Genomic DNA, 15,745 nt, shown 5'->3' on the forward strand with positions numbered 1-15,745 from the left:
GATTTGCTTGTTTTACCTGGGAATATCAGAAACTATGTTTACTGTGAGGCCCTCTCCTGTGTCTAATTTAGCCTACTCATTGCCATCTTTCGTCTGTCCATTTTAATTTTCCTCTGGTTTCCTGCCTCGGTTCCTTCTTAACAATCTCTATTTTTTCTGTATTTTACAATTATTTTTTTTTGCTCTTGTCTTGTGACTCTTCCTGCATGTTTCCTACTCTGCAGAAGGTTATGTGCTGCTTGGAGAGGGGGCAGCCCCTGTTAGCATCCTGGGGCTGGATCACATACTCTTTTAGCTTATCGTTGGATCGGAGGAGAAAAGTTTGGGCTTCTGAGGGGTCTAAACTACGGGATTATTCTGATTTTACATAAACTGGTTTTGTAAAACAGATTGTATAAAGTCGAGTGCAAGCGGCCACACTAAGCACATTAATTCGGCGGTGTGCGTCCATTTACCGAGGCTAGCATCGATTTCCGGAGCGTTGCACTGTGGGTAGCTATCCCGTAGCTATCCCATAGTTCCTGCAGTCTCCCCCGCCCTTTGGAATTCTGGGTTGAGATCCCAATGCATGATAGTGCAAAAACAGTGTCGTGGGTAATTCTGGGTAAATGTCGTCACTCAATCCTTCCTCCGTGAAAGCAACGGCAGACAATCATTTCGCACCCTTTTCCCTGGATTGCCCTGGCAGACGCCATAGCATGGCAACCATGGAGCCTGTTTTGCCTTTTGTCACTGTCACCGTATGTGTACTGGATGCTGCTGACAGAGGCGGTACTGCAGCGCTACACAGCAGCATTCATTTGCCTTTGCAAGGTAGCAGAGATGGTTAACATCCCTATTGCACTGTCTGCCATTGTAAATTGGCGATAAGATGATGGTTTTCAATCATTTTGTACCATTTGCAACTGGAAAGTGGCGATGACGTTTATAAAGCATTTTGTACCCTCTGCTGCTGTCATAGGTGCTCCTGGCTGGCCTCGCTGAGGTTGGCCGGGGGCTCATGGACAAAAATGGGAATGACTCCCCGGGTCATTCCCTTCTTTATGTTTTGTCTAAAAATAGAGTCAGTCCTGCCTAGAATATGGGACAAGTGTACTAGAGAACCAATGTATCAGAGAACCGGAGAGCACAGCTGCTCCGTGTCAGATCCCGCAGAAATGATGAGCTGTATGCCATTCACTGGGGGTACCCTTGCAACAACAACACCCTTTGATTCCCTTCTCCCCCAACCTTTCTGGGCTACCCTGGCAGTGTCCCCCATTTGTATGATGAAGTAATAAAGAATGCAGGAATAAGAAACACTGACTTTTTAGTGAGATAAAATGAGGGGGAGGCAGCCTCCAGCTGCTGTGATAGTCCAGGCAGGACATTAAACAGTGGGGGGGAGAGGAGCCCAGCATCCCGCTGCTATGATAGTCCAGGCAGTACAGAATCTTTTCTTTAGACATGAAATCTTTTCTTTAGACATGGAACTCAGTCCCCAGTTGCTATGATGAGGACGGTTACCTGCCGTTCTGTACTATCTACTGGGAATGACTGGGAGTCATTCCTATTTTTACCCAGGCGCCCCCGGCCGACCTCACCTGAGGCCAGCCAGGAGCACTCACGGGCTGATAACGACGATGGATAGCAGTCATATTGTACCGTCTGCTACCAGGGAGGTGAGGGGAGAGGATGCTGCTATTCATTGCCGCAGCATCGCGTCTTCCAGCAGCATGCAGTAGACATAGGGTGACATATAAACAAGTCAAGAAATGATTTTTTCCCTTTTCTTTCACGGGGGGGAGGGGGAGATAAATTGACGACATATACCCTGAAACACCCCGGACAATGTATTTGACCCTACAGGCATTGGGAGCTCAGCCAAGAATGCAAATGCTTTTCGGAGACTGCAGGGACTGTGGGATAGCTGGAGTCCTCAGTACCCCCTCCCTCCCTCCATGAGTGTCCATTTGATTCTTTGGCTTTCCGTTACGCTTGTCACACAGCACTGTGCTGTGGCCTCTGTCTGTCATAGCCTGGAGATTTTTTCAAATGCTTTCTCATTTCGTCTTCTGTAACGGAGCTGTGATAGAACAGATTTGTCTCCCCATACAGCGATCAGATCTAGTATCTCCCGTACGGCCCATGCTAGAGCTCTTTTTGGATTTGGGACTGCATGGCCACCCGTGCTGATCAGAGCTCCACGCTGGGCAAACAGGAAATGAAATTCAAAAGTTCACGGGGCTTTTCCTGTTTACCTGGCCAGTGCATCCGAGTTCGGATTGCTGTCCAGAGCAGTCACAATGGTGCACTGTGGGATACCGCCCGGAGGCCAATGCCATCGATTTTCGGCCACACTAACCCTAATCCGATATGGTAATACCGATTTCAGCACTACTCCTCTTGTCGGGGAGGAGTACAGAAACCGGTTTAAAGAGCCCTTTATATCGATATAAAGGGCCTCGTTGTGTGGACGGGTGCAGCGTTAAATCGGTTTAACGCTGCTAAAATTGGTTTAAACGCGTAGCGTAGACCAGGCCTGAGTTGTTGCTGCCTTAGCCTCCTGGGACATCAGTGGGATCAAGGATTGAAACTGGTTGGCTTTCAAGGAATCACCCATTGCTTTACCCACAGTCACAGATGTACCTTTGTCATAGGGATAGATAGAGAGGAAGGATGGTCCAGTGGTGAGGATGTTCGCCTGCCCCAACTCTGCCGTAAATAGGCTTTGCAGAATTTGATTTTTAATTCTGAGGAATAATATAGATGTTTATGTTTAAGCATATATTTTTCATTTTTTCACTAGTGTGGGAAATTATAAGGTATGTCAGAAAATAGTGGGGAGCAGACAATAAAGACAGTAGATTTTGAGATTCAAAAGATCAAAGCTTTATAATTGTTAAGCAAATTGTCAACATCACATCAAAATATACAAAGTAAATATCTTAACTCAAACTCAAGCAGCATTTTTCTTACTTTGCCTATCTATAAATTTCCATTATTATTGATGTAAATATTTTTCATCTGTTCTTGTGTGTGTATGTGAAATCAATATTTACTGGCATTTAACTGATAAAAATCGAATCCTCACAAGACTAGTCATAAACTTGTTGTGTTGCCTTTGGCAGGACTCTTAATTTCTGTGTCTCAGTTCCCCATCCGAAAAATAATAATAGCACTTTCCTATCTCTGATGGGTTGGGATGATAAATTGTGAGGTGCTCCAACACTACAGTAATGGAGACCATGTAAGTACTGTACAGCAGATCTTACAAGTTCTCCTATGCCTTGTACAAAAGACATTTCTAGTGTGGGAGACACCACTGTAAGGAATAAGGTAACCAAGAAACTAGTACTTTGGGTTTGGGTTTCATTCCAGTATTCAAATCCAAGACCCCAAAAATACATGTGGAAGAAGAAGTGGGCAACCAGTTAGTTCTGTTTTAGGCCTCATATACCATAAGAAGTTATAGTAAATCTAAAACCTCCATGGATGCCAAAGAAAAGATCTATTTTTGGTGTGCTTATCACCATAATGACAAGGCACCATCATGATATCTCTGTACTAGTATGCAGTATTCTGTGTAGCTCTTGAGAGAATCATTTTTCAGTCTGCAGACTGAATTAAATTGAACATACAAACCAGACTTCAGATGGGGTATAATGAATGCATAAATTAATAATTGAACATGCCCCCAAGGTGATTTGTAGAAGCCTTGCTAGTTACAGGGGGTGGTTTAAAGATTTTGTAATGTAAGCAAAAGGAGCTTCAGGCAAAAATTTCAGGATCAAAAACTACCTTATTTAAAAAAATTCTAGAAGGCTCCCTGGTCCTTTTAATAAAAGCAATTTCAAAAGACAAAAACAGCATCAATTCAAAAAAAGACATAATGTGGAAAATGTGGTTTCCTTATATTATAGTAACTGCATATTCAGAATGTCTCTTAGGTAACTGTTTAATCAAATTATAAAGCACCTTAGATGATCTCAGTTAGAAAAACAATATATTATGCACATAAAGTGATATCAACATGTCTCTGAATCAATTTGTCTATAGAAAAAATTGTACACAGAACAACATAAATTCAAGAACTGAGCCTTGTGATATCCCCAAATGTTTGAACCTTATTGGAAGAAAACCCACACAAAATAATAAATGGGGAGTCATTTTCTGATCTTCTCCAGAATACCAAAGTCTGCTGCATTTTACCAGCAGGGCTAGAGAATAAAAGCTTTTAAGTTGGCCTGCGTCAGATTGATTCATAAAGCTAACAGGAGAAGTATTATGAGGCAAGGCTTTATGCTATGATAGACATCTAGGAATACTCATCGTTGGCAGTCTATTCATCTTTGGCTAAAGGGGTCAAACTCTGATTTGTTTCCCTGGGTAATGTATGGAATTCTGTTCATACTCCAACTCACTTTATATGCCCTTTGGGAACAGTATCAAGTCTTAAAATTAGCTGTAATTTTTGTTGATCAGATAAGGAGTTGATTGGCCAGCTTTTTCCCCCCAGAATTTCCACAGAAGAAGATGATGACAAATCTAGGACATTCACTTAGTGTTTAAATCCACTGTGAGGTTGACATTTAATTAATTTTTCATTTTCAGCTGTCTGCTGAAACAATCAGTTAGTGATTGAGAGATTTCATCAGTGAAGGTGACTTGTAAAGGTTTTTTTTTTTCTTTCTTTTGAAAAATTAACTATGTGCTAAATGCTCAGAACAGAAAGGGTGAAGGAGCGTTCACTAATTGCTTTATTCTGAATGCACATTAAAAAAAATATTTTTAGGGCAGGTACTAGAAATTCACTGGTGCTGTGCACCATAGTGGGCCCAAAATTGGCAGTTTTAAATTTCTAAAAAACACAAAACTATATATCTTTTAATAAACGAATTTAAAACACCCAAATGTTTGCGGCACTACATGCTATCCAGAGCCCTTATGGCCAGTGCAATTTCTGGTAGTGGTGGCATTGCAGCATGATGCATTGTATGACATTGGTCAGTGGGATTCTGCAGGCCAGAAGTAAGAATTTTTGAATGGTATGTTTGGACTTCTATCATGCCTTCCTTCTATGGAAGCCATGGGGCTTGGGAGAAGTGTTGGAAGAAGACAACCCAGTCAGACTAAATCCAACTCCTATGTGATTATCAAGAAGTATGTATTATTTTATTAATATTTATTATTTGTATTGAACCTGGCACTTAGAAATCCTAGTCAGTGACTAGGACCCAATTGTACTAGGCATATTACATACGCAACAACAAAAAACCCGTTTCTGTCACAAAGTATACAACAAGAGACAACTGATGGATACAGATAGGGAGATTTAAAGGAAACAATGAGACAATATTAGTCAGTATGATAGGCAGTTCTCAGCATACCAATGTCCTAACTGTAACTTTAATACTAAACTGTTCCAAAGGTCATACAAACTGATCATAAGCGTGAATAAAACTGCATGTATTATCTATGGAAACAGCCATCATTTCTTTCCCTTTAGCCAAAGATGTATGGACTGTCAAAGATGAATGCTTCTGGATAAATCTGATGAAATTCAGTCCTGCCACATACTACTTTTCCTGAATGCTTTAAGTATAAAATGATTCTTTGACTGTAAAAATTAAGATTTTTGGAAAATTGTATTGATTGATTCATTCACATGCTATATACGTGTAGATTGCTGAGTTATTGTCTTGTAGAGATATAACATCACATACAGGCATAGCAGAGTTAGGAAATACAATTAGCCAGGAAGCTGAGGGAGAGTACATTTCTTGTAAACCTTTTGCTGGAAAAGGTCCTTTTTGCTAAATATTTTTTTTCTTTTGTGTAAGAAGAGCTTTTATTGTATTAATTATTGGCATCTTCCTTTGTATGCAATCATTTAGTTACTGTAGTTTAAAGAATCTTTGCTCACTTACATGGAAAACTCATAACTAATTGGCTTCCCTTTTTTTTAGTTGTTTGTATAGATATTTAAAATATTAAATCCTGAATTCTTCCGGATGTGTTTTTTAGAGATGTTTGAAAATACTGTAGTAAATGGTTTAATATCATGAGCCAAACTAGTTATTTTTTTATTTAACAGTTATATCGTGATATCAACTAAAATTGCAACCAGATTGGATTCCATTGTGCGTAAAGATATAATAAATGACAGCCCTTGATCACAAAAGCTTAACCTGTAAGGGTAGGTCTACAGTATAATAAAAAACTCTGTGCCACTGAGTCTGGAGTCTGAGCCCAGGTGCCAATCTGATCTCAAATGTCTACACTTCAATTTTATAGCCCACAAGCCTAAGTCAGATGACCTGGGCCAGTTGCAGCCGTGATGTGGGTCTTTAATTGCAGTGCAGATGTACTCTAAAAGAGAAGGGTGTGTAACAGTTGGATGAGACTAACATATGTACCGGAGTGGGATGGGAAAGATGAGATAAATCTAATACGCTCGCTGCAATTGAATGCTGTTGGTCATTGTCTGGGCAGCAGCAGCAAAAAAATGGGATAGGGATCCTACTGCATTTGGATTACAGGGTGGGGAAAGGGATTTACCTGAGTGGAGCCAAAGGGGGAACAGTAAGTGGCTGGACCAGGTGGGAGAAAGGGAGGATATTTGTATATTCAGGAAGAACTTTCTCATTAGTCACAATCAGCAGCACCCACCAGCTCACCCATGGGGTGAAAGTAAGACTTTTTTTTAATGATCTGTCATTGGAATTGTGATAGTTGCTTTTTATCTTTTCTTTTTTTGTGAGGCTGTGGGCTGGGAAGGAATTTTTCCATCTCTGTCAGATTAGCTGGGGCAGGGTGTCTTTTTTTTCATCTTTCCCATAGCAGGTCAGGAACTGATGAGGTAGGTAAGGAGTTTAAGATGTCGCAACTTAGTAGGTAGCAGATATGGCAGGTGTCCGGTGCAGGTACTCATTAGAGAGGATATATAGTTCACTGATGAACAGGAGTTGGATTTAAGGGAAGGTAAGCCCTAAGGAAGCTGGAAAAGAGGGTGTTGGGGCTCCTAATGTCTGGTACAATGGAGAGAGAACCTCGTTTTTATCCCAGTTACCCCACCCCTCCCATTATGAGGGGAGGGCAGTGGGGTCAAGCAGTGAGGTGGGACTAGGTTGGGAAGCCGGATTGCTGTTGGCAGCCCTCCTAAATAGGTAAAAAAAGATTAAGGAAAGAGTGATGACCTGCACTGTATTATTTACTGCCAGATAGGTTAAGTGAATAAAGTTGTGGCCTAATTAAAACACATCAGTTGCATCATTTATTTCTTCCTGTTTGTCTGAGACAGTGGGATGTGCCCAATACTTAGCTGGTTAATAGTAATAATCACAGCTCTCGATCTGCTGAGCCCATATCAGGTTGTCTTTGCTATATGCATTATGGAAAGAGATGAGTTTTGAGGAGGAAACTGAATGATGACAAGGAGATGGCTTTATGGGTTTTGAGAGGGAGCTTTGCCCATTCATAAGGAGCAATATGGAAGACAACACAAAATGGAGTTGCAGTGATATAACTGAGAGCAGCATTTGGTGCCAAATTTTATTAAAGACATGGATGTTGATCTTATACTGTCCAGGTTATGAAACAGTCTCCAAGTCATTTGAAATCCCATTGACAGTTACAGAGAAACTTTTTCCCCCTGAAAATGTACTTCATTAGCTCTCCAAGGAGTAGGCTATGTTTAAGGCATTCAAAGCCCTGGTCTACACTACAGGGTTAGGTCGAATTTAGCCACGTTAGGTCGATTTTATAATGAATGCGTCTACACAAGCAACCTCATTCCATCGACCCAAAGGGCTCTTAAAATCGATTTCTGTACTCTTCCCCGGCAAGGGGAGTAGTGCTAAAATCAATCTCGCTGGGTTGATTTTGGGGTATTGCGGACGCAAATCGACATTATTGGGCTCCTGGAGTTATCTCAGAGTGCTCCAATGTGACCACTCTGGACAGCACTTTCAACTCCAATGCACTAGCTAGGTACACAGGAAAAGCCCCGGGAACTTTTGAATTTCATTTCCTGTTTGGTCAGCGTGGCAAGCTCAGCAGCACAGGTGACCATGCAGTCCCCCCAGAATTGCAAATGAGCTTCATCATGGAGTGAATGGGAGACACTGGATCTGATTGCTGTATGGGGAGAAGAATCTGTGCAGGCAGAACTCCAATCAAAAAGAAGAAATGCTAATATGTATGCCAAAATTGCATAGGGCATGATGTACAGAGGCTACAACAAGGACACACAGCAGTGCTGCATGAAAGTCAAGAAGCTCAGGCAAGCCTACCAAAAGACAAAGGAGGCAAACGGTCTTTCTGGGTCAAAACCCCATACATGCTGCTTCTCTGATCAGCTGCATGGCATTCTAGCGGGGAGACCCTACCACTACCGCACCACTGTCCATGGACACCTGCAAGGGAGGAGTCTCACGCAACACAGAGGAAGAGGAGAATACACAACTGGAAAGCAGTGAATCCATTCTCCCCGGAAGCCAGGACCTTTTCATCACTGTGAAGCCAATATCCTCCCAAGGCGGGATCCCCAACTTTGAAGGCGGAGGAAGCACCTCTGGTGAGTGCACATTTGTAACTACAGTACAAGGTTTAAAAGCAATAGTGTTTAATGTTTGATTTGCCCTGAAGACTTGGATACATTCGCGGCCAGTACAGCTACTGGAAAAGTCTGTTAACGTGTCTGGGGACGGAGCGGGAATCCTCCAGGTACATCTCCATGAAGCGGTCCTAGAGATACTCTGAAAGCCTTTGCAGAAGGTTTCTGGGGAGGGCTGCCTTATTTTATCCTCCATGATAGGACACTTTACCACACCAAGCAAGTAGTCTGGAAATATTGCAGCACAAAGCATAGCAGCGAATGGTCCTGGGTTTGGTCGCATTCAAGTAACATTTGGTCTATATTTTTCTGTGTTAGCCTCAGGAGAGTGATATCATTGATGGTCACCTAGTTGAGGCAGGAGAATTTTTGTAAGGGAACAGTAAAAGGACCTCATTCATGCTGGGCTGTTTGCGCTTGGCTAAAAGGGATCATCCCTGAGAATAGCATGCATTGTGCAGAAGGTCAGACTAGATGATCATAATGGTCCCTTCTGACCTTAAAGTCTATAATAGCCATGTGGTAGGGGGAGGAGTGAAGGGATCATCCAAAATAGCCACGCGGAGGGGTGGGAGGAGGTTTGTGCTGCACATCCACCCAAAAACCACAGCCCCTCCTTTTAAATAGCAAACCCAGCCGGCATTGCTTGCATGGGAAAGGAGGGTGCTGCAGTTTGAAAACATTCCCACATGTTGTCAAGGCATTACAAGCCAAACCTGCGTAGCCTTTGGCTTACCATGGCTTCCTGGAAACCGAATTCTGTTGCCCAGCTGTGTGTGATGTGTCACCATACCGGCAGGTGCTCAATATAAAAGGCAAAATGCGACCTTGTACCTAAAGCACATGTTCTGTCTGCTGTGAATTGCTTGATTCACTGTGAAAGAGTCTCCCTTTTGTTCTCAGAAACGTATCATCTTAAATTTTACTCTCACTTTTTTATCTCCCCGCAGGTGCAAATGTTTCTCTGCTCCCCCTATCATCTCCATCCCTGAAGTTATCGCAGATTAGAAGGTGAAAAAAACACATTCGCAATGACGTGTTTTCCGAGCTCATGCAGTCCTCCCTCACTGATAGGGCACAGCTGAATGCATGGAGGCATTCAGTGGCAGAGTCCAGGAAAGCATTAAGTGACCGCAATGAGAAGAGGCAGGATGCAATGCTGAGGCTAATGCGGGAGCAAACGGACATGCTCAGGCGTCTGGTGGACTGCAGGAAAGCCAACAAGAGCACAGACTGCCACTGCATCCACTGTACAACTGCCTACCCTCCTCCCCAAGTTCCATGTCCTCCTCACCGAGATGCCCAAGAAAGTGTGTGTGTGTGTGTGTGTGTGTGGGGAGAGGCTCTGGGCACCCAGCCACTCCACTCCAGAGGATGGCCCAAGCAACAGAAGGTTTAACCTAGTCAGCAAACAGCGCCAGCGAGCTTTTAAACTTCCAAAGACACGGTCTACCACCATTCTGCACTTGCTCAGCCTATAGTTGAACTGCTCCTTACTACTGTGCAGGCGCCTGGGTATGGCTTCATGAGCCATGGGAGCAAGGGGTAGTCTGGGTCTCCAAGGATAACTATTGGCATTTCAACATCCCAAACAGTAATTTTCTGGTCTGGGAAGTAAATCCCTTCTTGCAGCTGCTCAAACTGTCTGGAATTTCTAAAGATGTGAGCGTCATGCATGTTTCCCAGCCATCCCATGTTGATATTGGTAAAACATCCCTTGTGATTCACCAGTGCTTGCAGCACCATTGAGAAGTATCCCTTGCACTTTATGTACTGGTTGGCAAGGTGGTCCGGTGCCAATATAGTGATATGTGTTCCGTCTATCGACCCACAACAGTTAGGGAACCCCATGCAGCAAAGCCATCCCGTATGACCTGCATGTTTCCCAGAGTCACTACCCTTGATAGCAGAATATCAGTGATTGCTTTGTCTACTTGAATAATAGCTGTCCCCACAGTAGATTTGCCCACTCCAAATTGATTCTCGACTGACCGGTAGCAGTCAGGCATTTCAAGCGTCCACAGTGCTATTGCGACTCGCTTCTCAACAGTCAAGGCAGCTCTCATCTTGGTATTCCTGTGCTTCAGGGGTGGGGGAAAGCAACTCACAGAGTTCCAGGAAAGTGGCCTTATGCATGCAAAAGTTTCACAGCCACTGGGAATCATTCCATACCTGCAGCACTATGCAGTCCCACCAGTCTGTGATTGTTTGCCGGAATTGGTATTCCACTGTATCAGCCAGCCCCACTGCCACCATAATGTCCCAATTGCCACAGCCCGTGCTTTCAGAAATGTCTGTGTGCATGTCCTCCTCACAATCGTCCTCGTGCTGCTGTATCTTAACCAGGTTCTGAATACTGCAGTATAATGTGTGAGGAGTTTACAATGCTCGCAACAGCAGTGGTGAGCTGAGTGGGCTCCATGTTTGCCGTGCTATGGCATCTGCACGGGTAATCCAGGCAAAAAGTTGCGAAATGATTGTCTGCAGTTGCTTTCACAGAGGGAGCGAGGCAGGGGAGAGTAACAACATATACCCAAAACCACCTGCGACAATGTTTTTGCCCCATCAGGCATTGGGAGCTTAATAATTCCAATGGGCAGTGGCGATTGCGGGAACTGTGGGATAGCTTCCCACAGTGCACCACTCCGTTAGTTGATGCTAGTTACGGTAGTGAGGAGGCATTCCGCTGACTTAACGTGCTTAGTGGGGACATACACAAATGACTGTATAAAATCAATTTCTAAAAATTGACTTCTATAAAATCGACCTAATTTTGTAGTGTAGACATGCCCTAAGGAATGTGTTCCCTCTATTTCTAGTGTTTGGTTTTAAAGGTACTAGTTTACAACATCAAAAGCAATTGCTTAGAGATATAGTTTGAGGGTATCTTAGGCATCTTTATTTGGGCTTATAAAGAAGAAACATGAATACAGGATTACTTAATCAAAATCCAGAATTTGGCCCCTTGAAGTCTCACCAGAAAGAATGGAGACCCAATGAGATAGGATTGATAAATTGCTTGATCTGGATGAAGGAAGGGAGCAGGAGGGAAGATGACACGTCCACAGCATCATTTTCCCTCCATCCTTGAAGAGGTATCTCTGCAGGAATTGAGCTTTATGGATGGGAATAAGGTTGGGAATGGACAAGTTAGGACTTGCAGGAGACAGCGACTGTCCATAGTATCGTTCCCACTAATCCTGCAAGGAATCATCAAGTAAGCTAATTCTGAACCCATCCGCATTATTTTAGTCACCTCCCCCTTCATAGCTCCGAAACTTGTGGGAAGGTTTGGTGGCAATGTCCTATGGCATTGTACTTTTCATGTAGTTCAGTGGGGCTGAGGGCCAGAAAACAATAGCCTTTACACAGATAATTCTGAATTCCAGCAGATCCTATGAGAACCGTAGAGTACCTCATCTGAAACTCCTTTTGTTCTAACTGCACATGCGTGTGAAGGAGACATGAACAGAGACTGTAAAATAACCACATATGGAATACCATGGAATTTACAGTCACCTGCAGTATCTGAGAAACATTCACATCGGCATCAGAAGCAGTACTTTGAATAGATATTAAAATATTTTTCAATTAATGGTTTGTACACAATTCTCAGTGTTGTCAATGTCTACCCCAGTCTTCAGTTTTGAGGAGTGGCTGATGTTTGCTTTTGTTTATTGTACATCTTTGTGTAGCAATTGTAACTCCTGTATTTTTATTACCTGTAGATTAAACTATGAAAAAATCGTACTGTGATACATGAAAACTAGAATGCAAAAGCTACTGTAGATGGTGCTGCATCAACCATTATATAATTACTGTTCTTAAAATGTCAAAATTTGAATTTAATGGTTTTAAATTGCTTGCTTCAAATATTGGTAGAAAAACTCTAAGCAGAGAGCTTCAGTAAAAGATTTAAAGTGACATTTATTTTTCTTAGTTTTTGAATTAGCAATACAGTGTACTATAATTGAATGAATTATGATTTGATATCTGGGCAAAAGCAGCAGTGTTGTATTTGGACTAAGAAATTACTTGCTGGCTTTGTCACTGTTGACGTTAATTATTGATAGAGGTTTCAGAAATAGCGCATGTGCCGACAGCGTTGACTGTAATATAAGATAGAGACTGCAGTGATGCTAGAGGGATCATAAGAAAGATGCACCTGTAGCATTTGGACTAGTGCAGTTCTGAACATCAGACTTTTTTAATTTGCTGTGGACTGTGCTATATTTATATGAGAGACAAAATAATGGAAAGATGAGTCGCCAAGCTTATTTTTATCGTGTCCCTCCACAGGAACTACACAGAAGAACCCAACTTCAGCCTGAACCAGCAAAGACAAAAGCTCTTCAGACAGTTATAGAGATGAAGGTATGGACTTTGCATGCTTGCCAATACGCAATCTCTTAGTTTGAACTCAGTTAATACCAGTTAATATAAAAACAAGAAATGAGCTGTAGCTTTTATTATCGAATGTATTTTTGTGCAAAGCAAGGGAATAATCAGTATTCTCCCCCCCCCCACAACAATTTCTAAATTTCATAGATCTGTAAAAGTTTTTTTAGATTCCTTGATTCCAAGGCCAGAAGGGATCATTGTGATCAGTTAGTCTGGCTTCCTGTATAACTCAGGCCATAGAACTTCCCCAAAATAAACGTAGCTACTATTTGCTCTTGTAAACATCTTATTCATAGTAACTGTACATACATTTTTTGCATTTTGACTAATACCTCTCTTTGGTGAAAAGCTAAGGTCTGCAATTTCACAAACGTGAGAATAGCATTCCGGGAAAGCTATAAAAATATTCTTTGTCTCCAGAAAGAACAAATAATTCATGTTTTTCAAACCCATTATTGATAAATTAAATAATTTCCCTTTCCACCTGTTTTCTCAATAAATCATCCCCGTATTAGAAAGATGACTGATTTGCAGTGAGCAAGCTGATAAACTGGTTTTGCTGATTGTAGAAACTAGATCATACAGAAAGTAGTGGCCTTTTTCCTGTAATCATAAAGTAGAATTTCATATTCTACTAAAGCATAGTAAACATTTTTTTTCTTTTACTAACCTCTATTTTAGTGATTCTCTTCCTCACACTCATATCACTGTTCTTAGTTGTCCCCTTCAAAAAGCAGAAGTTCTGCTCAGTGAAGTTTTGCAAGGATAATTTAGCTACATTCTAGGGCATGTCAATTAAATAACATACAGAAAAAAGTTGGACAATCAATGCACTGTAGTATTTTAGTTATCAGAACAGCTTGGGGTATGTTTCAGGAAGACTTTGTTAGCTTTATTAATTAGAAAACTCCAGAGGACTGATCCTGCAAACCCTTACTCCTGTGTATAGTCCTTTGATGAGGCTACTCACATGAGCAAGAGTTAGTAGGATTGGCTCATATATTTATTAATAAAGAATTAGTGCAGAAGACACACACATCAGCTTTTGTCATAGACAATAAGAATACATGCTAATGCTTTGCTTTTGGTTGGATGTTGATGTAAATCTGGACTAGCTCCATTAAGGTCTATAAAGTTACAGTGGTGTAAATCTGGTGTAAAGGAAGTCTGAATAAACCCTGTGTTTTTATGCTGCACACTTGCCATATGATACAATATTATAAATGGCAAAAACCTGAAAACAACCTTATCATCCACCTTAAAAGATAAATGACTCTTCACCACTGAGCTGCATATTACTCATTTTTTGGATGTGAAATTCTTGCATTACAAAGCTATTTCTTTCTTTCCCAAAACTATGTGTGTGATTTTGCCAAATTTGACTGTACTAACTGCTGTCAAAGCTGAGTGGATAAATGAATATTAATTAAAGGTATATTTTTATATCCGCTTTTTTTAACAGGGCTTCTGGTTATTTATGCCATTATCTGTTTCTGTATAATTCACTGTTCTTTTGATTATTATATTTAATTATTGTGTCTAAGCCACTTTTTCTCAGTCTGTCAATTGCTGGGCTCCTTGCAACCTGCTGGAAGCACAAAGAAACTCAGGTACAATGGGGGCAGCAAAATGGTTTGGGGTTTTTTTTTTTTGCTTGAGGCTTAGTAAAACCAAATATTCTGTTGCTGAATATTAAGGAATATAAATATTCAGTACATAGTTCTAGGTGTGCTAAGCCCAAAGAGAATGATAAGGCATGAAGGAAAAAATAATATCCTGTCTCTGACCAAATAATTGAAATCTGCCTCTCATTCGAACCTTTTAAAGATCATTTTTCTGTCAAAGATCACTTGCCCATATTGCCTACCTGTTTCTTTTTCACACTGGAGACAACTCAGAAATTTGTCTAAGGGGGAAGAGTGCTGTGACAAAGCTTGATTGCTTTGTATGATATATAGCACTGCCAACATCACACGTTCAAAAATTACAATTCAGGCATTCAAAAATGACCCTTAGATTTTTTTAAAAATCTCATAATTTTAAACCAGAGTTATGTTGAGATCTTTTTATTTGCCTTCTGGGTTTTGACTGTTTAGGGGTAACAATTTGTAAAATTTCTCCACAACCATACGGGCTAGAATATTTTAATCAATGCTGGGATTTTCCCAAAACTATGTAAATGCACAAGTTGGGTCTTTAAGAAATAACCCAAATATTATTAGACTCATGATAAAGTTGTGAGAGTTGGCAAACCATCCTGAATACAATAATGATGGCCTTTCACTTATGTCTTAAAAGAAGTGCAAATTAAGGGCCTTAGTTTTGCCACTGACTTCTAAGTGCGTGACTACAGCATGTCTGAATGCTGAAGTAAATACAGGAGTTGCCTTTTTAATGGATAATTATTAGCTTGGATTATCCTATATGTCTAATGAAAAAAAGTTATACCCATGGCAGTATCCCATATACTGCTATATATTTTATGCAGAACTTGCTGTTGATTCCAGCCTGGGAATCCATGTATTAGTTGATACAAGAACATTGTCCAGCATTTTTGCAGTAATTTATCAACTACAGCATATTAGAAGGTAGGAGACTGTGTTTTGTTGGGATGATCATTTTGAACACTTAATGTTGAATAAGATCAATTAAAAAAAAGTCAAACTGACGTGTTGCACCTGTGAGGATAGTAACAACAAAAAAGAGGGCCCAAAAAGTTAAGCTGTAAAATAAATTTTGATTCTTCTG

General features: G+C 41.2%; 1 protein-coding gene across 5 annotated transcripts in view; it reads left to right on the forward strand.

The window, feature by feature from the left end:
* Positions 1–15,745, forward strand: part of ERC2 (ELKS/RAB6-interacting/CAST family member 2) — an 845,311-nt gene that overhangs the window by 203,249 nt on the left and 626,317 nt on the right. For all 5 annotated transcript variants that reach the window (XM_050958427.1, XM_050958428.1, XM_050958429.1 and 2 more), the window contains one exon: positions 12,896–12,970. In XM_050958427.1, the coding sequence (XP_050814384.1) occupies positions 12,896–12,970 (75 nt within the window). The remainder of the gene's footprint in view (positions 1–12,895; positions 12,971–15,745) is intronic.

Source organism: Gopherus flavomarginatus, chromosome 6 (assembly GCF_025201925.1).
Source record: "Gopherus flavomarginatus isolate rGopFla2 chromosome 6, rGopFla2.mat.asm, whole genome shotgun sequence".
In the NCBI taxonomy this organism is placed as follows: Eukaryota; Metazoa; Chordata; order Testudines; family Testudinidae; genus Gopherus; species Gopherus flavomarginatus.